The sequence below is a fragment of the Equus przewalskii genome, chromosome 22, assembly GCF_037783145.1.
Source record: "Equus przewalskii isolate Varuska chromosome 22, EquPr2, whole genome shotgun sequence".
In the NCBI taxonomy this organism is placed as follows: domain Eukaryota; kingdom Metazoa; phylum Chordata; class Mammalia; order Perissodactyla; family Equidae; genus Equus; species Equus przewalskii.
This window is the reverse complement of record NC_091852.1, coordinates 25,335,141-25,358,489: the sequence shown is the minus strand read 5'-3', so window position 1 is coordinate 25,358,489 and position 23,349 is coordinate 25,335,141. Positions and strand designations below refer to the sequence as shown.

Genomic DNA, 23,349 nt, shown 5'->3' with positions numbered 1-23,349 from the left:
GAGGGAGCAGGCGCAGGGAGGAAAGGCTGCTTTGATGCCCTGGGCAGCAGAGGGGAGCTGCACATAGCATCAGTGTGATTCAAGTTGCTGAGCACTAAGAGCAGAGACTGACATTCTTTATTTCAGTATTGCAGTTAAAAATCATAGTCTACAATCTAAGGACCAACAGGATTTTAGACTTGAAAAAGGACCTTTGGAGAACATCTAACCTAAATGAATCTGCCAGTGAAGGAAAACTAGATCCAAGGAAGGGAAGCCTCAAGTCCACACTTAATTGGTGACAAAGGGCTAGAATCTAAGACTGCTGACTTCCACTCTCTACTCTTAATTTTGGCTTGCGAGTAACTGCCATGGAATGTTAAATACACATAGACCTTAAATTTTTATCTTTTCAAGAGATTTTTAGATTATTACCTTCAATTCCACAGAATGACAAATCTCAAGTTTCAGTCTAAGATCATTGGTACTGCATCAATCTTAAGTCAGTGACATACATTCACATATAAACTGACCAACAATATCTAAATGGACATTACTCATTTAAATAGTTGGGTATAGAATGGTAACTAAAGAAAAGAGCCTTAAAAATGAACATATGAAAGCATCTTTCTCCCAACCTAAAAATCTCCAAATAAAGGAACCAGAACTGAGCCTGAATGTGAAAGGGCAGGATTTACCAAGGACAGCCAAGATGATGAGCTTAAGGAGAGCAGCACTTACCAATCTGTAGAGGCCCATCGGTCCACTGCATGTAGCCCTGTCTTTATGTTCTGTAACATCTCTCCATCTACCTCTGAAGACTGTATAATAACCAAAATCTGGTTGATTATTGAGGATTCTCTAAGAATCAGGCCTATGACAATGCACCAGTCCAGACATCCTGCCTCCATGAAGATGTGCAGCAAATACCTACATACAAGCAGAAACAAAATGACTGATGCTAAGAAAGGTCTACAGATGGACAGAAGGGCAATCGTTATCAGGTAAGTAGACCCTGTACCCTATTTGCCCAAATACTGAGGAGGCATTTTGTGCTTTCAAAATGCTGAGAAACTCACCTAAGCTGGACCTGGGATTTGTGAGGCCCTTTACTTGCCAACTCCATGGAGATGTGCTCCAGCTCTGACTGAGTTAAACTGAGTGTGGAGAAATTTTCGTCCACCATTGTCCAGTCTCCATCCACCATGGAGCTACTTTCAGTCAAGTCTGTGGCTGAACCAATACTGCATTCATCACCTGCTGAAGAATTGCCAAAAGTTATAAACTAGGTTCACGTAGAAAATATGTTTTCCTTTAACTTTAAATATTAGCTGTTTCTCAGATGTTCATTTCTCCACAGGAGTTTGAACCCAAAACATTAAATCCACTGCTGAGATTCCCATGTTACATTAACAGTGGTAGATATATATACATTTTTTAATCATTAGAGAGATAACCAGGCATTATGTGCCTTTGGATGGCAAAACATGCTCCTACCTATGAAGTGGCCTTACCTGCCTCCAAAAAAATTCTAGGTATCATTTGATCAAGTCTTTAGCTTCAATTACCAATTTACAAGAAATAAAGAGGAAACGGTTCAACTAAACCATGAAGATGCAACCACCAAAATCCACATTATGAGAAAACCCACAGAAGCAAGTTTCTTCAATGAATAAATTACAAGGAGGAATAAAACAGAGATGGGGAGGAGAACAATCACTAGTCAGAGAATTAAAAACAACAATCACAATGTGTGAACCTATTTGGATCTTGATTCAAACAATTAAAAAAATTTAGGACATTATGAAGCAACTGGTATTCAAATATTACTGGATATTTGATGGTATTAAGGAATTGTTAAATTTTTTGATGGGTGATAATGATATTATGGTTACATATATATTTTTTTCAAGTCTGTCTAGAGATACATACTGAAATATTCAGATAAAATATATCGTGTCTTGGATTTGGTTCAATAATATAGGGGGGAAGTGGATGAAATAAATTTGGTCATGAGTTGGTAATAAGTGAAGTAGGAGGCAGGGTGGGGAGGTAAGGGGTCCATTATGCTATGATCTCTACTTTTGAAATATGTTTGAAATGGTCTCTTTAAAAAGTTAGAAAAAAAAAAAAACAATGTGGTTTATACATACAAGGGAATATTATTCAGCCTTAAAAAGGAAGGAAATCCTCATACATGCTACAAGAGGGACGAATTTTGAAAACATTATGCCAAGTGAAATAAGCCAGTCACAAAAAGACAAGTACTGTATGATTCTGCTTATATGAGGTATCTAAAGTCAAATTAACACACAGAAAATAGAATAGTAGCCTCCAGTAGGTGGGGAAGAGAGGAATGGGGAGTTGTTATTTAATGGATATAGAGTTTTAGTTTTGCAAGATGAAAAGAGTTCTGAAGGTTGGTTGCATAACAAAGTGAATGTAGTTAACACTACTGAATTGTACACTTAAAATGGTTAAGATAGTAAATTTTACATGTATTCTACCACAGTTAAAAAAATAAGTAATGGCAGCTATAAGCCTCCGCACAGAGCAGAAGCTCAGGTAATAGTAATAACAGATATAAAATCAAGTATCAGGTGAATGCCTGCCTGCCCATTAGAAAACTGCAGAAATAAACCTAAACAACAAAAATCAATTTAAAACTTCTTCAATTTGTAATTTACCCATTACTATAGAGCAGAGGTTGGCACACATTTTTTGGTAAAGGACCAGACAGTAAATATTTAGGCTTTGAAGGCGAAGAGTCAAAATTAAGGAGATTATGTACGAACTCACAAGAGAAAAAAGAAAATTTCCACAAATTTTTATTGATAAAATAAAAAATACAGGATAATCAAGTATAATTTTTTTTATGATACAGGTCTACTTTTGAGTAGAATGGAATTCTTTGTCCAGGGATAACCCTTTGCTTACTTGAGGTTCAAAGTTAGTGTTTCTGTGTCATCAGAATCAATTGCAAAGGTTCATCTATTAGCGCTGATCTGGGATGAGATTTTACCTATTTCAGTTATCCAAAATAAATATGGTAAAGTATAGTCAAGGCCAATTTGGCCTTGTTCTAGTAACTACACCCCTCTCCAGCAACAGCTAATCCTCAAGGACACACCCTGAAAGAAAAGCGTGAAGCTCTATCTCTGAAGTGCTGCTGTACATAAATAAGCTCTCCTCCAAAGGAACTGCAGAAGAGCCAGGATTTAAAATGACATTTACCTTTATTAGATAAAGGTGACAGGAAAGCATCTTGCATTTGTGGTCCATGGGATGAGGCCGTGTCTATCTCATGATGGGTGGGGCCGATGTTGCCGAACCAGCTCTGACTTCGCTGGACATTAGAGACTCCAGAGTCTATCTCTAAGTTTAAAAAAGGGTCAGCTGACTGAGACTTTAACAGCTGCTCTCCCACTGCAAGACAGGTCCAAAAACAAAACACAAAAGGGAATTCAAGATGCATACATTGCCATTTCCAGTTTAGTTTTTCTGCTTCTCCTCCCATTCAACCCCAAACACTGAAAGTTCAAAGCCAATTACTGTCCTGCACTGCATCATCCACCTATTAAACCAAGGATGTGGGATTGTAACAAAATAGACTGACTACATAATGCCGTCTAACAGTCATCCTATATCATCACATTTCTTCTTAGAACCAGGCACAACTGTATTCTGTTCATCTTTTAAGTGATCTTCCTTGGTTCTTAAGATGGCATGAAGTTTCCTAATGCCAAAATAACAGGTTTCTGTTTAAATTTTCCTAAGTAATTAGAACATTCTTCTCTATTTTTTTTGAGGAAGATTAGCCCTGAGCTAACATCTGCTGCCAATCCTCCTCTTTTTGCTGAGGAAGACTGGGCCTGAGGTAACATCCGTGCCTATCTTCCTCTATTTTATGTGGGACGCCTGCCACAGCATGGCTTGACACATGGTGTGTAGGTCCGCACCCGGGATCTGAACCAGTGAACCCTGGGGCCACCAAAGCAGAACGTGCGAACTTAACCGCTACGCCACTGGGCTGGCCCCAGAACACTCTTGTTTAAAAGGCCTGAACTATAAAACTTTATCTTTTATCAAAATATAGTTTCACTTTGTCCTCTGCTGTTTAGAAGATGGCCCAAAGCTCTCAAAGATGCATTTTTACCATTTCTCTGGAATGAGTCCTGTCAGGTAAATCAATACTTAGCTTATTTTGTGGTTCATGACTATCCAATTCAAGACTCCTTCCCACAATAAGATAAGTGTGGCAGCTACTATAGCCAGCCAACTCTCAACTTGTTGATAACATGAGATAATAATGGTTGGATTCATAAACTAGACTTCAAGGTCACAAGACTTAGAGACATAGGTTCTACCTTATTTACATCCTTGGTCAAATGGTGGATGTTCCAACTGATGTACAAAAAGTTGGCTTTTATCTGTTCCTGAGTTTGGAATGAAGCCTTCCCTGAATATCAACTAACAGCAAAATGTCTAAATACTTGGACTAAAATACAATTCTCCTTGTACAAGTGATACAAAGCCTACGTTACCTGTTCGGTATTTTCCATTCTTGAAAGGAGAACTGAGAGAAGAGGCTGGGATGATGGGAAGTGGCCACAGGAAATCTTTGTGGAGTCTCTTCAGGGCTATCACAAAGTTGTCTACCCGGGCAGCTCGGGTACGTTCCTTGCATAGCCAACTAATTAGTTCAAAGCCCAGCTGGGCTGCAAAGCAGCCGAGGTCCTTTAGCCGAACTTCTTCTAAGAGACGCCGAGCATGTCTCCAGAGCATCATGTCAATATACATGTTCTCAGCACAGTCACTGTCTTTGCTCCATCTGTAAGTAGGAACACAAGAAAGCTAAAGAACAATCTTTACTGGAAGACTTCACATACTTTTATGCAGTAGCATTGATAACACTGACAAGGAGGTAAGAGATCCAAGATCTAATTCTGACTGAAGAGGAATATAAAGTATCAGGGTTCTCCTCCATATGATACCATGACCTGTTGAACAATACCTGGAACACAGCAGGCTCTTAAAACATATTTGTAGAATGGATACATGGAATAGGAAAAAACAGGAGACAAAGCCAAACCAGGAAGAGGGTGGTGACTGGCCGAAGCAAAGAACAGGAAAAATAAATGCTCTATTTGAAAAGACCAATGAAAAGAGGGAAGGAGAACAGATCAAAGAAACCAAGGAGGGAGGAGCAAAGCGAAATGAAGTCTTCAACGTGAGTTATGCAGATGCATAAAAATAAAAGTGATTTTTAAAAATTAATGACTTGACTAAATACAGTCTGTTATCCCTTACTCACAGGAACGTATACCTGGTTTGGTAACAGTAATGTGGTGGTTTCAGTGAGAGGCAGTACTGGAGCACAACTGCCTAGAGTCAGATCTTGGCTTTGCCACACATTAGTTGTGCGAACATAAGTTTATTTTTCTGGGCCTCTGTTTCTTCACCTGTACAATGTGGATAACAACAGCATCTACCCTTACGGAGTTGTAAGGATTAAAAGACATCAGCAAATGCTTAGAACCGTAAGTGGCACACAGTTAGCACTCAATGTGTATTTGCCAGCATTTAAATTCAGGGTATGGCTGAGAGGCTCCTGTTTGCCTGGCAGTTGTTTATAGTCCTCTGTGGTTGCATTTTACTTGTATACAGCCCTGACTGTGTGTATGCTGGCAGTGGGGTGGTATTAATGGCTGTGATAAGAAAAAGGAGTATCACAATAAAAAATGTTCAAAATGCTCTCACTATGTGCCAGGCACTGTAGTAAGAATATAGCATATAAAAGAAAGGATTAGGGAAGAGAAAAAACAAAAGCCAAGAACATGTAACAACAGAGGAAGGAATACAAGGACCTCACAAACCAGAGGAAATTCTATTTTATAATGTCCAGTACGAGTTCATAGTTACTTCTCAGGAGACAATAACCCACCTATGGGTGATATGGTTTCAGTCTCCAGGATACATTTCCTCTTGGCTCACGGTCTCATGACTTCTCCAATCAAGAGTCCCAGGAGAGTCAAGTACATGTGCACTAAATTTTTACTTTTTGTCAAGAGGTATCGTTGGAAAGAAGAGTAAAACTATTGACTGTAAGAGGGCTTTTGGATTATCTGCATATTTATTTATCTTCCTTTTTATTCTGGTCCTCTATTGTTAGAAGTAATTTAAAGTTAGTTGCATTCAGAACAGGTACATCAAGACCTACTCTAGTACAAGGCGCAGAATCTATACGAAGAGTAAAGAAGTGAACTTTGGAGGAAGAAAAAAGGGAAGCTTTTTGTGTGGTCTCTCAGCCTTCTGGGAATGGAAAAAGTAATTACAATTGGATCAAATAGTTGTTTTCATAAGAAGCAATTTCACAAACGTCCTGAAATGCAATGTGTCATAGAAACGCCCTAAAAGCAGTAACAGCTCTTTATTCTTTTACCTTTTTCCAGAAGGACCAGATGGCATACTTAGTGTTTTCTGTAAGCTGAATTTACCAGCAGGAACAGTGTCAGCTGACTGGGATAAACTGATGCTTCGATTCCTGAAGAACTCAAATCCACCACTTGAACTGGGTTCCTATGATTACACACAATGCGCAGTACAGTTAGAGAAAGATACCATAGAGCTGTATGGCCTAGAGAAGCGGTGCAATTTTGCAACTAACCTGAGCTGTAGGTGTGGGCGGAGGTGTCTCAGATTCTCCAGAGCCAATGGCTTTAAGAAATCGAATCATGTGTCGACATAGGTCCCACTTGCCTTGTTCCAGGGCTGTGTTGAACAGAAGGGTGGCATGCTGCCTACTTACTGCTGGGACTTCCATATTCTATAAAAATAACCAAGACAGACAAGCATAGCATTCCTTTTATACTGCAAATGATTTGGGAAGATATGAGCAATTCTTTACCTCCACTCAGAGAAGGAATACAGCCAAAACACTGCAGGGAATAGTTTAATAGTAAGATTAAAAGGAGCATTAGAAAGCACCATACAAGGAAAAGTGAGGTAAATACTCTGCTGGTCTAATGTAAGTTACGACTTACTGAACTCCCAGGACATGCCAGCTACCCTACTTTAACCTTACATACATTCTTTCATTTCTTCTAGTGACTCTGCAAAATAGGTATATTATCCCTATTTTACAGATGAGGAAAGTGAGTTAAGTAACTTGCTGACGATCAGCAGAAAAGCAAGAATTTTTTAAATCTAGATTTGCCTGACTCCAAGAAACCTCAGGTCTGTCTCCTGTGACAAGAGAGTTTTCTGAGGATGTGACTAAAAAAAATCTCTGCTTTGGGCAATAGTGTGTACTGCTGCTATGAAATCAGCACCTCCCATAATTCTCTCACAAATCTGAACTCACCGCCTGCCTCGGCCTTAATGGAAAGGCGCCTAATAGACAAGTTTAACTGTAATTATTATCTGATAATCCACAGCAACTTAGGAATTCTGATAGAGAAAAAGTTCCCAATTCCATTACTTGGGAGATCATTGAAAGTCTAACGAGTGACCTAAAATGAAAAAACAGCTGCTTTATTTTGTTTCTATTTTTATGATTCAAAGAACACATTATTTTGAGAAAAACCATGTCCTCTGAGGGTAATTCCTGTGGAAGGACCGAGTCTTCTCAGCTTGCTATGGGGAGCCTAACATGAGGTGCTCTGTTATGACCCATGCTTGCATCAGTATCCCCTCAGCAATGCCACACTATCAGGAAACAAATCTGTTATTGTGGGGGACTCAGACAAACCCAAGAATATTCAAAATAATTATTATTATGTTTCTTATGTAATATCTGCATGTTGTTATATGTATTATAATACATACATTTCTTCAATATTATTCAAAATAATACTGTAAACTCATTAATCTGTTTTAGGCCCATTTATGGACAAATAGGATTAAATACCCTGCAATGTTACCTTATGATATTCAAAGAAACTTTCTGCCGTCAGACTGAGCTCTTCAAAAAGAAAGACACAAACTGAACAGAAACCTGACTGTATTAATTCGTTAAACACAACCACAGTGCCAACACAGAACCTTTTTTAAGTTTAAGCTCATTAATTCTTGTACCTTTATAAGAAGAGAATTGTACCTGTAAGATAATAAGGTAAGAGGCAGCAGTGTCCAAATCCTGAGCCATCAAACATTCCTCAAACAAGTCCTTGGGGTTCCCAACAGCTGCAAAAAGGTAATTCCACAGGGCATATTCAGTCTTCCTGGCACAATGAACAACCGTCTGCAGGAAGAGGGGGAACTCGGTGATAAATTTCGCCACAGTGGGAAGCAGAGGGTCGGGAATGGGCTCCCGTGAGGTAGCTTCTTCTTCCAGCACTTCATGGAGCATGAGCTCCAGCACGTGAGGGAAGTAAGGTAACGCGGTGCAGGACTGGGCTAAGAGCAAGGCTTGCTCCCCAAGGTTCCTGACCAGCAGCTGACGGAGAATGTGGTGGAGGTAGATCTGAGAGGTTCTCTCCACAACACAGAAAGGGAAGAGCACCTCCAGCTGTTCCCTAGCACTGTTCCGGGTGTACAAAGAATCATAGAGTAAAGTGTCATTGACAGCACCAAGGACTAACGCGTCTTCAAATAGAACAGCCAGGGGGTAAATATTGATGTGAAAAGGCAGCATGATCCGCTGGGACAAGAAGGAATGGGGCTTGCGGTGATCCCTAGGGAAGAGAGGGAGCCAAACTTTCATTCCTGCACCTCCACAGCTCAGCCAGAGGGCCTCCAGTAGGTGACGCTTCTGTTTATTTGCTCGACATGTGGTCCAGACATTTTCAACAGACTGGGCTAGTACAACAGGAGGACAGAATGGCAGCTGGAGAAGGAGAGACAAGAAGTGGTTGTTTTCATACTAATCTTGTAAGTTCGTAAGTTTCTAGGTACCCATTTTCTAAGTCTTTCAAAACAATAGTACAACTTCTTGGGAAAATTAGGAGAATCCATTTAGTACCCTGCCTTTCAAAGTATGTGCATTCAAATCTAAAAGCAAAACAAAACAAAACAAAAGCAACCCCCAAGAACTTCACCAGTTTATCCTATTTTCCCATTAGAATTCGCAAATGTAACACTAAAGCAGCAACATCTGGAGTATGGAACATTTTATCATCATTTCGGGACCTTATCCTTTACCCTTCACAAATAGTCTTACACCCACAGGCTTAAGACTAATTTTCAGTACTTTCTCAGTTTCCAAATCACAAGACGATATTCTTCTCTTAAATTCTTTTATTCCTTCATCCCAATACCATATATTCTTAATGTTCTACATCACTTGCATTTTACTCACAAGTTTCCTTTGGTTAGGGTGACTGTCCTTCTCCCGGATCTGAGGGCCTGATCTGTCTCTTTGCATCATGATAAGCTGTCCTGCAAGATTTAGCATAATGCTCTCTGCATCACGAGCCTGAAAGAAAAATAAATCAGATTCATACTCATTAACAGGTATGTTTTCAGCATTTTCCCCTCAATCCATAATGTTTACAGGTTAAACAATCAACAACGTTTACCATGTGTGTACTATAAAAAGCCATTCTGTTAGGCTTTGTGGGACTATGAGGAGCTTTCCGGCTAGGGTAGAACAAGCTTAACACAATTCAATTAATGAACAATGCAAGTGAACATAAAACAGAGGGCAGAGCTGAATTATCCTGGAAAAACTAAGAGAACGTAGCACGTTCATAAAAATGAGAGATCACTTCAGTGACCTAGCTGGCATGGCTAGAGAAGGCTCCAAGATGAGGTGGAACTTGAAGGGTGAGGAAGACATACACGAGTAGAAGAAGGGATGGTACTTAGTTGAAGGATACAATGTAAACGACACGGAGATAGGACAGAACAGTTCCACTAGGAAAGTGAGAACAATCTGGCTAGATTAGGGATATTATGGGAAAAATGCTGGATGGCAATACACCTTCCGGGAGGGCTTGGAAAGCCAGGTAAAAAACAGCAGGAAATAAGCCACTACTTAACAGTTGCTGAATAAGGGAGTTATTAAAAATTCTGAGTTATTCAGGGTGGGTTACTGGCGAGAGGCAGATATTATGGGTGTTGACTTCAGGAATGAAGGAAATAGTCTGCCTTTTTATTATGGAAAATTTCAATCAAACCTCAAAGTAGAGAACCTAGTATAATGATTTCCCATTGAACCCTATCACCTAGCTTAAAGTTTGAGAGGAACTGTTTTAAAATGAATCTCAGATATTAAGTCATTTTCACTTGCAAAAGGAAGAGCATTTTGATTAAAAAACAAAAAACAAAAGCTTACTGATATTCTAGACATGAAGAGTAGAAAATGAGAACTGAATCAAAAATGATTTCAGGGTATCAAATCTAAGTGCTAGAGAAGTTGAAGTTATCACCGATAGAAGTTAGGAGGAGAAATTAAAGAAAACTGAGCGGTTTCATTTTACTGCCCATTAAATCTGAAAGAATCTTAAGACCGTCAAGTAAAAATGTTATAAGAGATGACTGAATCAGAGATGCCTATGCCAGAATCAACCATAAAGGCGAGGCTGGTAAACTGAAGCAAAGAAGTTTGGGGCTGAAAGAGCAGAGGACTATCATCTAAGCTTCTGAAGACAGGAAGAGAACCAGGAGAGGATGCTGTCACATAAACCAAGGAAGGAAAGGATTTTAGGAAGGAAAGGATGATTATTCAGAAGATGTGGGATGGTGTCCCAGCTTTGACACTTGCTGGCTGGCCAAATTTAAGCTGCCAATATCATTTACAGTTTAGTCAGGAAAATGGCAGCCACCCTATGTATTCTACTTGCAAAAAATAATCAGATATACAAAATGCTCTTTTGTACTCCCTTCAGACACTTACAAGGGACTGCGTACGAAGAAACAGCAAAAGGGTCCAGAACATTCAAGGACGGTGTCATTTTTTTAGACCCTATCTAGGTAAGTAATAAGCATGGTATGAACTGTTGTTAATTTACAAAGTACAAACGTAAAAAATAAAAACCATAAAATCTCCAAGAAGCTGTCATGAAGCCCAAGAACTTTACTTGGAAAGAAGTCTTCAGTTCTCCATTTAGCACATAAAGACATGAAAACTAAAAATTTGAATATCGTCCATATCACGTGAGAAACAGCAAACAACTTGGAGGTAGGAGAAGGAAAAATGGAATTTAAAAGGTGTGTGGGAACAATAAGAACTAGAGGCAGAGGAAAAGGAAAAATGAACATGCAAACACAAGAATCAAAAAACAGTATGACTGTTGGGGGACAGGCATAGGAACAAACTCTTTAAACACTTCAAAAGACCTTAAGAGCACTTACTGCAATTCACCACAATGTGACTAATGTTCATAATGACCACTTTTCAGTTTTAAGATGGTAAACTTCATACTACCTCATTAGGGGGAAAAAAAGGTAAAACACTTCTCTTTTCTTCAACTGTATCCATGCATTCAACGTTTTCTACCGATAATACTGCAATAGGTAAGAAGAGACGAGCGCAACAGCACTCTCGGGCAGCTTGAATGAGCTTTTCAGAAACTTGTTGTAACATAAAAGCAAGGACTATCTGTATCCTCGAAATCTTAAATTTGAAGGAACCCAACACACCATCTCTTAGCCTTAAAAATCCCTGGCAGATGATTCTCATTGGGAGTTTCAGGGACAAGGAGCTCACTCTTTCATGAGGGAGGCCATCTTACTGTTGAACAGTCCCATTGTTAGTTTCCTAAAATTAGCTTGCTTTGCTGTAGCAATCTTCCCTCTGTGAAAGATGTAATCAGTCTATTTCCTATTATATTTTAACTTCTTAATCTGCTCTTCACCAAGTGAGATATCTCCTCTTTGTAAAAGGCCCTCTTAAAATGGGTTACCCAGTACCACTCATGCCACCGATTGCCTACTATATCTGGGATATAGAAGGAGTCCCTTTTTTTCCTAGTATGAAAACTTCAAACATGATCAAAGTATAGAGAATAGTACAATGAACCTCCATATTTCTATCATTCAGATCCACAACTATCAAGATTTTGCCCTATTTGCTCCATCAATCCCTTTCTTCTTTTTATTTATTTTGCCAAAGCGTTTTAAAGGATGGTATCACGTCATTTTATCTCTATACACTTAATACGCATCTCTAAAATATATGGATATTTGTTTATATAATCACAGTGCCAGTATCACATCTAATAAAATTTATAATTATTTCTTAGTGTCATTTCTCAGTCTATATTTAAATATCTCTGATTGACTTAACAGGGTCTTTTTACAGTCAGTTTGAATCACGATACAAAATAACTTACACATTGCATTTAGTTGTTTTGGCTTTAAAGTCTTATTTAGAAGAGTGTTTTTCCCCCTTACGTTACTGACTTCTTGTAGCTGTCCTATAGAATGTTCTACATTCTGCCTCCCTGTAGTGTTAAACTAAACCTCTATCCTTGTATTTCCTGTGAATGGAAGATGATTCTGGAAGCTTGATTCAGTTCAGTTTTAGTGTTTTTGGCAGTAATTCTTCATATGAATGTCATCTTGCCTCACCCAGGAAGCCACACCTGGTTCTTTCACTTTTAATAATGTTGAGATTGATTAATAAGGGTTGGGTATGACAACCTGATCCCTTCATTGTGAAGTTCCCCATCAACCTTTCATCTGATGGTTTCATCTAAAGACGACCACTGCCTGAATCAGTTATTTCCTCAGGGGCTACAAAAACGGTGATTCTTTAATTCTTACATTCCTTCCACATCTTTTAGCCAGAATTCTTCTGTAAAACAGAACTTTCCCTTATCAACTAGGACCATCTGGTTACTATGAAATATAATTTGCAGAGGAAATGGGACCTATATTTTAAAGAAGATCAATGAAAGTGACTTAATAGGAAGTAAAATACAGACTGGGAAGACAGGGATGACAAATAAACCTACACACAATTTTCCTCTGATGGGTTCCACCTTGACATGAAGTTTGCAAAACACTGGTATAATGGAAGGAACCTTGGAATAGGAAGTTACGCAACGTGGGTCCTGGTGGAACCACTACATACACAGTTACTTTAACCAGAAACTATGGGATTATCCTTTCTCTTTCCTCCTAATTAACTAGTCATGGAGTCCTCTGTATTTTACATTCATTCCATTTCTTTCCATCTTTTTCACTGCCCAAGTTTAGGCCACTAATACCAGTCACTTAGATCATTACAATGGCTCCCAGCTATTCTCCTCTTGTCCAGTTCGTTCATTTTCCTTCTTACAGTTAAAGCATATGTTACAAAGCTTAGGTCTAGTAATACCCAGCTTACAATACTTTGGATTTTAGACTCATATCCTCTCTCATGCTTTATGTTCCAATCACTCTGAAGTTCTTCCAATTTCCTGAATGTGTCATGTTCTCTCTTATCTATGGGCCTTTACACTCCTGTTCCCTCTGCCTGAAATTCCCCCTCTCTTACTTAGATAACCACCACTTGTTCTTCAGGTTTCAATCTAAATGGCAAAGAAATCTCTGATTGTTTAGACTACTCCAGGTTTTTGTTATACACTCTTAAGAGTAACCTGCACTACTTTTTGTTACACACATCACAATTAGGATTAATTATTTATGTAATTATTTCTTTACTGTCTGAGCAGAAACCATGTTTGTTTAGTCTGCTACTGTAAACAAGCATCTTTTCACACAAGGCACATTTTAGACACTTAGTATTTATTTGCTGAACAAATAAATAGTTCCTGATATCAACTTAAAACACTAAAAACCAAGACGAAATGGAATGGTACCTGCTGTGGCATTTTCAGGGTGATTCCATTCTCTGTACTCACTGAAGTCAGAGTGACAGATACTACAAGGAAAGGGTGAGGAATGTAGCGTGACATGGAGACTTCCTGAAGAACCTGAATACTAGCAGTAGTATTTGGACTGCAAAAAAAAAAAGAGAGAGAAAGAAGCCCACACACCTCAACAACAATGGTAACAAGGTTTTTTTTCGTTTTCTGTTATTAATAGCATTAGAGTTCATGCTTATGGAGGCCCCAAATACCTTCTACCTATTGTTCCCTCCTCCCCAGGTGTCCTTCAAGAAGCAGGCTGACAAGGGTGAGGCATCCAAAGAACACACATGGGGATGAGGGAGAAAGAAAGGGAGTAAGGTGAAGAAGGGAAGAAAAAAACTGGGAAGCTGCTATAGGAATAGCTTAGTTGGTTGAGAAATAGTTGGTTAAGAAAGGATATGGGTTCTGTCTGAGGCTAGTGAGATTTCTTAATTTGTATCTTTAAATTACTCCTCAATCACTAAGCTACTTCAGCAAATACACAATCCACGGCTGTTTAAAAAAAGAAACAGAAAACATGGGAGAGCCAGCCGTGATGGCCTAGCGGTTAAAGTTCAGCACTCTCACTGCTTCAGCGGCATGGGTTCAGCTCCTGGGCGTGGAACCACACCACTTGTCTGTTGGTGGCAATGCTGTGATGGCAGCTCACACAGAAGAACCAGAAGAAACTACAACTATACATAACTATTTACTGGGGCTTTGAGGGGAGACGGGAAGAAAACAGGAGGAAGATTGGCAACAGATATTAGCTTAGGGTGAATCTTCCCCTGCAAAAAAAAAAAAAAAAAAAAAAAAAATCTGAGAGCGAAAGACAACTTAAGAAGTATGGTCTAAATGCTGCAAGACAACCAGATGACAAGAAGAACAGAGGCCACACACAGCAGCAACGGGACTGCTGGTTTTCTCTGCCCCAGAATATAGCCATCTAGCTCAGTGGAAATGTGAGTGAGTCTGCTAAGGAAATGCTTCCTAAGGGCTTAAAGCTGTGGAACTCCTTCGAATTTCCCCAAGTTTTTAGAACACTAGCAAACAGTTAGTAATCACCTGTTTTCAAGGTTGTGGAAAAAAATCCAAACTATCCCAAACTCTATTCCAAACTAGACTTTTTTTCAACTGAATCCATTAAGATTAGCTGAAGAGGTTAGTGCAGGCTCTTCTATCTAATCTATCTATGTAGCTAAAAAATAACTACTACATGAATATCACTAATTAAAATTCCTTGCTTTTTTAACTCTTAAGGCAAAGGAAACTAAATATAAAGTTAGAATAACTGTTTTGAGAAAATGAAAACTACAGAGGAAACATGATAAACAGGACCAAAAAGTGATCTGTCATATACTATATACGTACCCATCAGATTTTCTTTCAATACCGTAAAGGCATATTGAACAGTCTGCTCTAAATACTATTACCATGTCCCGAAAGACACTAAGCAGTAATGTTTCTGCCGGTGCTTTGGTGACGTGAGCAAAGGCATTGTCCAGATTTGATGTTCGCAAGTAAACTCTGAGCTGAAGGAAACAAAAATAAAGAAAACTGTAAAAACAAGATGCCTACCATGGATGAGTAAATACTTTAGACACAGTGTTTATCTACTGACTTTTTTTCAAGTAAGAGGAGTTAAAAGACTAATCTGAGCATTAATAATAAATGGATAATGTTTACGTTTTGACAGGGTATGCTCATTTTACAAATAACCAAAAGATGAAGTCATCAAAACTGTGAATGTACTATTACAAGACACTCCTTTTAGACCTCCATACTAAGACATGACATAAGGAGACCAGCAGTTTCTCAAAAAATAAACATACGCATCAATAAATTAATAAATCTCTAAGGACAGCCATCCTTATACTTTTCTGCTTTTAACTATTTTTCATTATTTACAAACTTTATAGAGAATCTCTAACAGCTAAAATCCTTAGAGAAGCTCTCAGAAGGCCTTATTACCCCTTTAAAATTTTTTAAAAAGTAGTAAACTGAAATGAAAATTCCATGTTAAAAATACCAAATTCTTACTTGAAAATAAAAGCCAAATTCTTGAAACATGTTTTGTTCATTTTGCACTAGATTATCTTCTATATAAAACCAAATAGTAGTGCTTAGTATCTTTAAAATATAAAAATATGCTATTTCTGAGAGAACAAAAACTTACCTCTTCTTGATGGTCACTTATGTTATAACATGCAAGGACAATAAAATCATTCCACCAGGCTAAGCCACCTGTCACAATCATATTTTGCTCCTTAAAAGAAAATTTTAAAAACCATATTTACTTTTATTTATGCTGCCAGAAATTACGATAAGTAATACACTTATAAAATATTCCTAAGCAGACAATCAAAGTTCAAATTATTTCTGCTCTACTCTCTATCTCCCCAATTAAATATTACTATCGAGCCTTTATTAATAATGATTTATATCCTATTCTGAAAAAATAAACATTTCTCTAAGACAGAAAATATATCATTCAAAATAAGTGGGTACCATGCAGCATCATTATTCCCACATTTGACAGACCTTGGTTTAAATTTTGACTTTATCTTTCATCAGCTGCTTGACTCTGAATCCTAGTTTCTCTTTTACAAAATGGTTAGTAACAATAGTGCCCTCACTGAGTTGTTATAAAGATCAATAAAACAACATTTTTGAAAGCACGCTAAAGTGCTGATACACATTAGGCACCTATTAAATGTTAGTTTCCTTCTCTTTTCCTATTTGATTCTTACAAAATCCAACTGCATATGTTTGTATGCTACCCAAGTATTTCTATCACATACAGAAAAGCAGGGAATGATCTCAAATTTTGTGGAAATTTATTCTGATCTTATTCTGATGAACTCAGCCTGGAATGTAAAAGTAAATCCTTAGGTTAAAGAATTATAGTGCCTGATCTTAACGAGAATTAAAAACAAACCAAATATCTCGATACGATCCTTTATCAAATATGAAGTACCTTATCAGAATTAACTCAGAAATAATCCAACATCAGTTTTTAAATATTTGATTGTATTTTTTATTAAGTAAACAGTGGTTTACTTTATAGTTATTTCATATTGTAGTTCTCTTATACTTTGAGAAATAAATTTCTAATTTCAAAAAGACTAACCTGGGTTATGTTTCCAAAAAGCTTCCATTTTTTGGTGAGTAAAGAGTAATGTGCAAAACCAAACTTGCCAACCACAGCAATATTCTGTCCAAGCTTATCAATAGCTGAAAACTGATTGAAAAAAAAATTAAAAACTCTTCCTTGCAAACTTATATACTTTATTAGATATAAAGAGCTTAGTATTGTGTCAGGCAGATAAACTATTAATAAATGTTTGCTAAGTGAACTAAATGTAAAATGCTAAATTTAAAAATCTGAATATTTATACACAAGTTATGTTTGACGAAATTATGGATGCTAATACACTAACAATGTACAAAGGACCAAGCATTAAAATTTTACTTTTATCAATGCACCCACTGAAAGGCTCAATTTCCAGAATGCCACATGCAGTAAATGCTATCCAATGAAAGTTAACACCAGCAAAATAATAACTCACCCGTATAGGCCAATTGCTCTCTAGATAGATGCTGGAAATCTATAGAAAATAACACATCAGTTTCATAAGACTTCTGAAATGCATTTAAACCGAAAGCATTTAAAGCATTAACATCACAATATGATACTCATCTTCCTGTACAATGTTTAAAGTGCTCCCAAATAATGGTATTACTAGTAGAGTACTTGGAATTTACCATTTGTAAACCAGCCAGTATTTCACATCTCCTGTCTTAACCACCTCATTATAAGTTTCTAGACATCAGGATTTCCTCCTTTTTCTCTACACTGTTTTTGTTTGTCTGTTTTAAATACTGAACATTCAAAAATACAGACTGACAAAAAGATTTTTAGAGACGCACCCATGAGGTCAGCCAAGAACTGTGCAGATGAACAGTTCGTGTTTGCTGATCTGAACCATCCCAAAACAGCCTTATCTAATAAAATCAGAGCCTCAGCAAGAATTTTCTTTTTGTTTTTTAATGGAAATATTTTTATTTTTTCTGATTAAAAAAACATATGCTTATAAAACAATATAAAAATGTACAAAGTACAAAATGAAATTCTCCTGTTATATCACTGCTCAGGGAGAACCAGTTCTTACTCTATCTCTAAACAAACGTCCATATACCTGTAAACATGTGTCTAGGCTACTATTTTTGATTGAGGTGTTCAACTTACTCAGCTACAAGAACTTTTAATACATTTCAGATATTAACTCTTTATCTGCAACCTAAGTAGTAAATATATCTTCCTATGTTGTCTGTCTTACATCTTTGTACATGGTGTCTTTGTATCACTCTAACAAGAATTTTAAATTTAAAGAATCCTCTGTGAGATATTAATGTAAATTAAGTAAATTCTAGCTTTACTGAGACTGTGATCTCTCTACAAGCCTACTGATTAAGAGTGCAGGGTGAAAATTAACAGAGCAACAGCACAAGGGAAGAATCTTCTGTTCCTGGAATAAGAGAACATTCAATTTACTCAAATTTATTTTTGTTTTACTCAAAGAAAAATTATTACATATTTAAAAAAGAAAGCCAAATTAAAAAGCCAAGTAAACAGAATCAAATCCAATAAGATTCTCTGTGTAATGCAAAGACAAAACAAAAATCAAGTAAAAATATGAAGAAAACATCTGTACTAACCTTGATAAAATTTATTCATAAAACTACTTTTGTTAGACTTCACTTATTATCTAGTAATTCAACCTAAAATCTAAGTAAATTAATAGCTTTTAGTACATTAGGAAGTTCTTAACCCTAGTGCTGGTTTGTGGAAGCCTTACCTTACAGAATTAAAGATAACAGTGTCACAATATATTCTTGAAGAATGCTTAACTTTTATCTTAACAGATATGCTGTACCATTCAGGCCAATTAATGAAATTCACTATAATGGATAAAATTAGTTCAAAAGAATGGTAATCTGAGGTAATGATCAGGCGGCAAAATAATAGTTGAAAGTAGTTTTGTAGGAGGCTGTAAGTGAAATTCTTTTTTTGAATGAAGAAAATAAAAACAGTCACTTGCAGAAGGAGATACTTGGAGTATTACTGGGCTAGCCATGCAAGACACTAAAAAGAACCCCCACTGAACCCAAACCTTGGTGTTTCCTAAGTACTTAGGAAATGTGTGCGAGGATAAAGTGTGAGGTGGGATCTCACCGACAAAGTGGACTGCAACATGAAGAATTTCTAATCATGGGAACCAAGGTTAAATCTTATCATATGATCACACTCTGATGAATATCGTAGGGGAAAACAATTTATTCTTTTAACTTCCAAAAGTGTATGAGATGCCACAAATGGCAAATGGTTTATTTTTAAACTTAAAGTTTAAGTTTAAAATGAAGCCTTATTTCTTATGCAGATGCTACGAAATGAGAAGAAAACTTCTTCTCCAGTAGGTCACCTTTATTGATGTATGGGTCACCTGAACTTTGAGCTCTATCCCTAATACTGAGAACAGGAAATGGCAGAAGTAAGGAAAGAGGCAGCTAATGAATAATGAAGAAACTCAGGTCAGGACTGCATACTCAGGGCACAAAAGTCATGCCACATCACTGGGAAATGAGTGCTAAGGTACAGAATCTCTACTCTTAACATCTTAGGATTTTTCAAACTCTCAAAGAACCTAAATCTTCCTCCCCTCCCCCCCAACTTAAAGTCATTCTGCTAAAATCCTGTCTCTTGCCTAGACTACTTTAGTCTTTAATTGGTGAGACTACGAAAGCCATCCTCCCAAAGAGATTTGACCTGTGCCAAATACCACGCCTAGTACATTTTATAACTGTAGGAATGAGAACAAATTGTTTATAAAGGAAATAGCCTTTAAAATCTTCTCTGTTGACACCCCTAACGTAATGCTCGATACATTGTAGGTGCTTATCTCCCACATTTTGTGAATCTTATTCTTTCCAAATAGTTAGCCAGGTTAACCATAAAACCAACATTTCAGAATGCGGGGTGATAATGATGCATGCACCTTCCAAAAACAAATGTTTTATACCATACAAAATACTGAGTATTAACATAAACGGCAGTTCAAGAAGGAACACACATGAAAACCATAAGGGTGTTGTTGCTGTTTTTTTTTTTAAATTTCACATTATTTGTGCTCCATCTGTCAACAAACTACCTTCAAAATTTTAAAAATTTATAGCTAGAAAATATAAATTAAAAAAAAACCCAAAAAACAAAAAAAGCACCATCTCTACCAGCAGCTACTAACCCTGCTTCTGACAAGTACGTGTTTGTGGGGGTTTTTTGCATGTGAGGAAGTCTGGCCCTGAGCTAACATCTGTTGCCAATCTTCCTCTTTTTGCTTGAGGAAGACTGTCAAAATCTGTGCCAATTTTCCTCTATTTTACGTGGGATGCTGCCACAGTGTGGCTTGATGAGCGGTGCTAGGTCCGCACCTGGGATCTGAACCTGCGAACCCCAGGCTGCCAAAGCTGAGTGTGCGAACTTAAGCACCACACAACTGGGCCGGCCCTGTATCTGTGTTGTTTTAAAGGAAAAAACATAATTAACAGAGAATCTTCTCATCAGGAAACTAACAAGTGTAAGGTTTCTACACTTAGGCTTAAACAAACAAAAAAATCCAGTAGTCTACATGAGGAACAGACAGAGCAGCAGAATTAGTTGGAACTCATTTGATGAACTCTAAGCTGTACGAGAAGCATACAAAGAATAAATCACGCAAACAAAGCCACTTTGATGGAGGATGCGGGCACTTATCCTAGAGGAGAGCATATGCTGAAGAGGGAATTGAATTATAGACACCCATGTTCTTCAGGGAATCATTACTAATTGCTAAAAAGCCTGGAAGGTAAAGCATTAGCATTGCGAGCACATTGTAAACCAGCTACCAAAACACCACCATAACACTGTGTTGACTCGTGTGGTGGGTGTGCCAGCAAACAAAATGTAGGGCAACTCCAAATAAAAACACTGCCAAATAGGCTCATTCTATGTTTTAGCTCAAGGTCAGCAGTATTTTATATGATTCAGCATTTAGTACCTAGGTTTTAAAATAGGTTAGATTGTTACTTTAATTTATATCATGATAAGGATAAGTCTGCCACTAACTGGCTGTGTGACCTTGGGCAAGTCACCTAACTTCCCTGAGCCTCAGTTTCCTCATGTATAAAATCCAGTTGGACTACATGATCTCTAAAGTCCTTCCAGCTCTAAAAATTCTATGAGTCTATTAAAACTTAATTGTTTGGGGAGTGTAATTCTGGCATTATTTTTATTAGTTTTAAGGAAACTGAAAAAATTAGGTAAAGCTAGAGTTAAACAAGTTCATCTTTCTGAATATTTTAGATATCTAAAGAACAGAATGACAGAAGAATCTTGCTAATACCTACTTTGTCCAAAGTTGTAATATTAGTGTTATATGCTTCTACTATGGGATACTTCATAGATGGCTAAGAATCACAGAATCACTGAATTTTTGAGCTGGAAGGAATTCAATTTTTGTTATTGCCTGATGGATTTTTGAGTTCCAGACCTACCTTCTTTGATCCTCTGCTCTACTTGGCTCTCTGGCAACACAGACCTGGCTAGGCAGAACTGGCATTGATGCTAGGTCAGTGTAGAATGAATAGTTCAAAGTATGGGGAAATGAAAATAGCAGAGAAATGGCTATAGGAGAGAAGGGAGCAGTGGAAAATTTTAGTCAAGGAAGTAGCTGATGCAGTTTTATTTAATAATTGTTACTAATTATAAAATGGTATGCACATTGTTTGATTTTATGAATTTATTAATGTAAGTTAAATACATTTTCTTTTAGTGTATACCACATGTCAACGTAGGAGATACTCCTTCAATTTGCACATAATGACCATTCTTCTGTCTTTCATTATCTCCACTCAAAGTCAACTGAAAATAACATGTGAGCTGAAGTAAGCTAGTAAGGTAAAAGTATAGAATGTAGGAGGCAGGCAAAGAATTGTGGAAACAGAAACTGACTAAAAGAAACTAATCCGAGAGTAGGCTCTGATGTACCTAAGACATTTTGGCATCAAAAGGGGGAAAAAAGCACTCAGGACTTTGAAATAGTCTATGAAAGTTTCTTTCAAGAAACTCCAATTTATTGATTTACCCAAATTAATTTTATTTGGTATCAAAATTCAGAATTAATTTCCACGTTAAATGCCAATTTATCAGAATTACTAAAAGAAACTGCTAATTTAAAAGTTATGTCAGAATGAGTAAATTATATGGAACAAGATTAAATAATAACAAAATTATTAACCATAAAGTTCTAGACTGATCACAGGTCTGCAATTTGCATCCAAAGTCAGGTAATTAACTTCAGTGTTAGGAAGTTAATTAGGACCACAAGGTCAGCTGCACAGGTTACTAATCCATATTGTCACTTTCCATGAAATAATTACACTTCTGAATATGCAAATCCTCAGAGCTAAATTTACACCCAAATAAGGCCAGAAGTAAAATACAGTTTTGCTCAATAAGAAGGCAAAACATAAACTTCCAGTTTTTGAAACTGTTCACTACTAATGGACTTACAGCAGGTGGGGATACACTCTAATCATGTGGAAAGCAAGGAAGGAGAAGACACGAGGACAGAACACAGAAAAGCAGGAGAGAGACATGACAGTCAAAAAGGTTAAAAAGCTTCTCAGTTTTCTAAAGCAACAGACGAAATATTTAAAAAAATGCTCCATGTGCTATCTTACCAAGGACTGAGCAATAGGCAACCATAATTGAAGACTTACCTGTACCACATGCCAATGCCGATGTCCAAGTAAAGTGCTTAAACCCTGAGACTCTAAACCACCATCTGCAAAAGGGCTCTTTTCCCGACTGGGCTTATGCTCACGGCGTGCTGAAGAACTCCTGGGATTCTGGGTTTGTGAGGCCTCTCCACAGTTCAAGTACAATCGATCTTCCCCCTGAAGCAACACTTGCTCTTGGTTACTCTAGATGAGGGGAAAAGGAAGCAGAGGGGCAAAGGAGGAAAGCAAACAAAAACAACTCAATATTAGGTGGGGGAAAGTAAGTAATACATCAACTTAGTTTTATTATAGGAAATGTACCATATATCTCAAAGGTGATTTTCCTCACAGAGAACTAGATGACCCAATGATCTCACGCGGAACAGGCGATATTTTAATGATCACTTCTCAGTGTAAATTAATCTTTGTTAAAGTCTGTTTTATCACACAGATTCCAAAACATGCCCAGGTTTACAACTGCTACAGCACTATCTTTCATTACTACTTCAAAATGGCAACGCTATAAGAGATTTTCCATATGAAAACTGAACATAACTACTCACTGTCTACAGTTTACAAACTAGTTTCACATAAACTACCTGAAGAATGGTGGTAAGAAAACATGTCTGGTGAAATAGTTTGCGTGTGTACGCTCACCCACGTGCCCACATGGCAAGGAGGAGGGGTGGACTGGGAACAGGAATAACTGGATGCTGCAGGACCTTTTAAACCATGGAAGGTTTAACCAGGGGAGGAGGAAGAGGAGCCTAAGTCT

At 37.5% G+C, this 23,349-nt stretch overlaps 1 protein-coding gene across 8 annotated transcripts in view; it reads right to left on the bottom strand.

The window, feature by feature from the left end:
- Positions 1-23,349, bottom strand: part of RIC1 (RIC1 homolog, RAB6A GEF complex partner 1) — a 145,676-nt gene that overhangs the window by 3,166 nt on the left and 119,161 nt on the right. For 5 of the 8 annotated variants that reach the window (XM_070590009.1, XM_070590013.1, XM_070590011.1 and 2 more), the window contains 14 exons: positions 22,575-22,778; positions 17,327-17,365; positions 16,888-16,998; positions 15,934-16,023; positions 15,129-15,289; positions 13,728-13,866; positions 9,278-9,394; positions 8,078-8,806; positions 6,647-6,805; positions 6,422-6,558; positions 4,524-4,810; positions 3,214-3,405; positions 1,059-1,239; positions 721-909 (listed from right to left, as the gene is read on the bottom strand). In XM_070590009.1, the coding sequence (XP_070446110.1) occupies positions 721-909; positions 1,059-1,239; positions 3,214-3,405; positions 4,524-4,810; positions 6,422-6,558; positions 6,647-6,805; positions 8,078-8,806; positions 9,278-9,394; positions 13,728-13,866; positions 15,129-15,289; positions 15,934-16,023; positions 16,888-16,998; positions 17,327-17,365; positions 22,575-22,778 (2,735 nt within the window). The remainder of the gene's footprint in view (positions 1-720; positions 910-1,058; positions 1,240-3,213; positions 3,406-4,523; positions 4,811-6,421; positions 6,559-6,646; positions 6,806-8,077; positions 8,807-9,277; positions 9,395-13,727; positions 13,867-15,128; positions 15,290-15,933; positions 16,024-16,887; positions 16,999-17,326; positions 17,366-22,574; positions 22,779-23,349) is intronic. The other 3 variants (XM_070590010.1, XM_070590015.1, XM_070590012.1) reach the window with 1 other exon arrangement.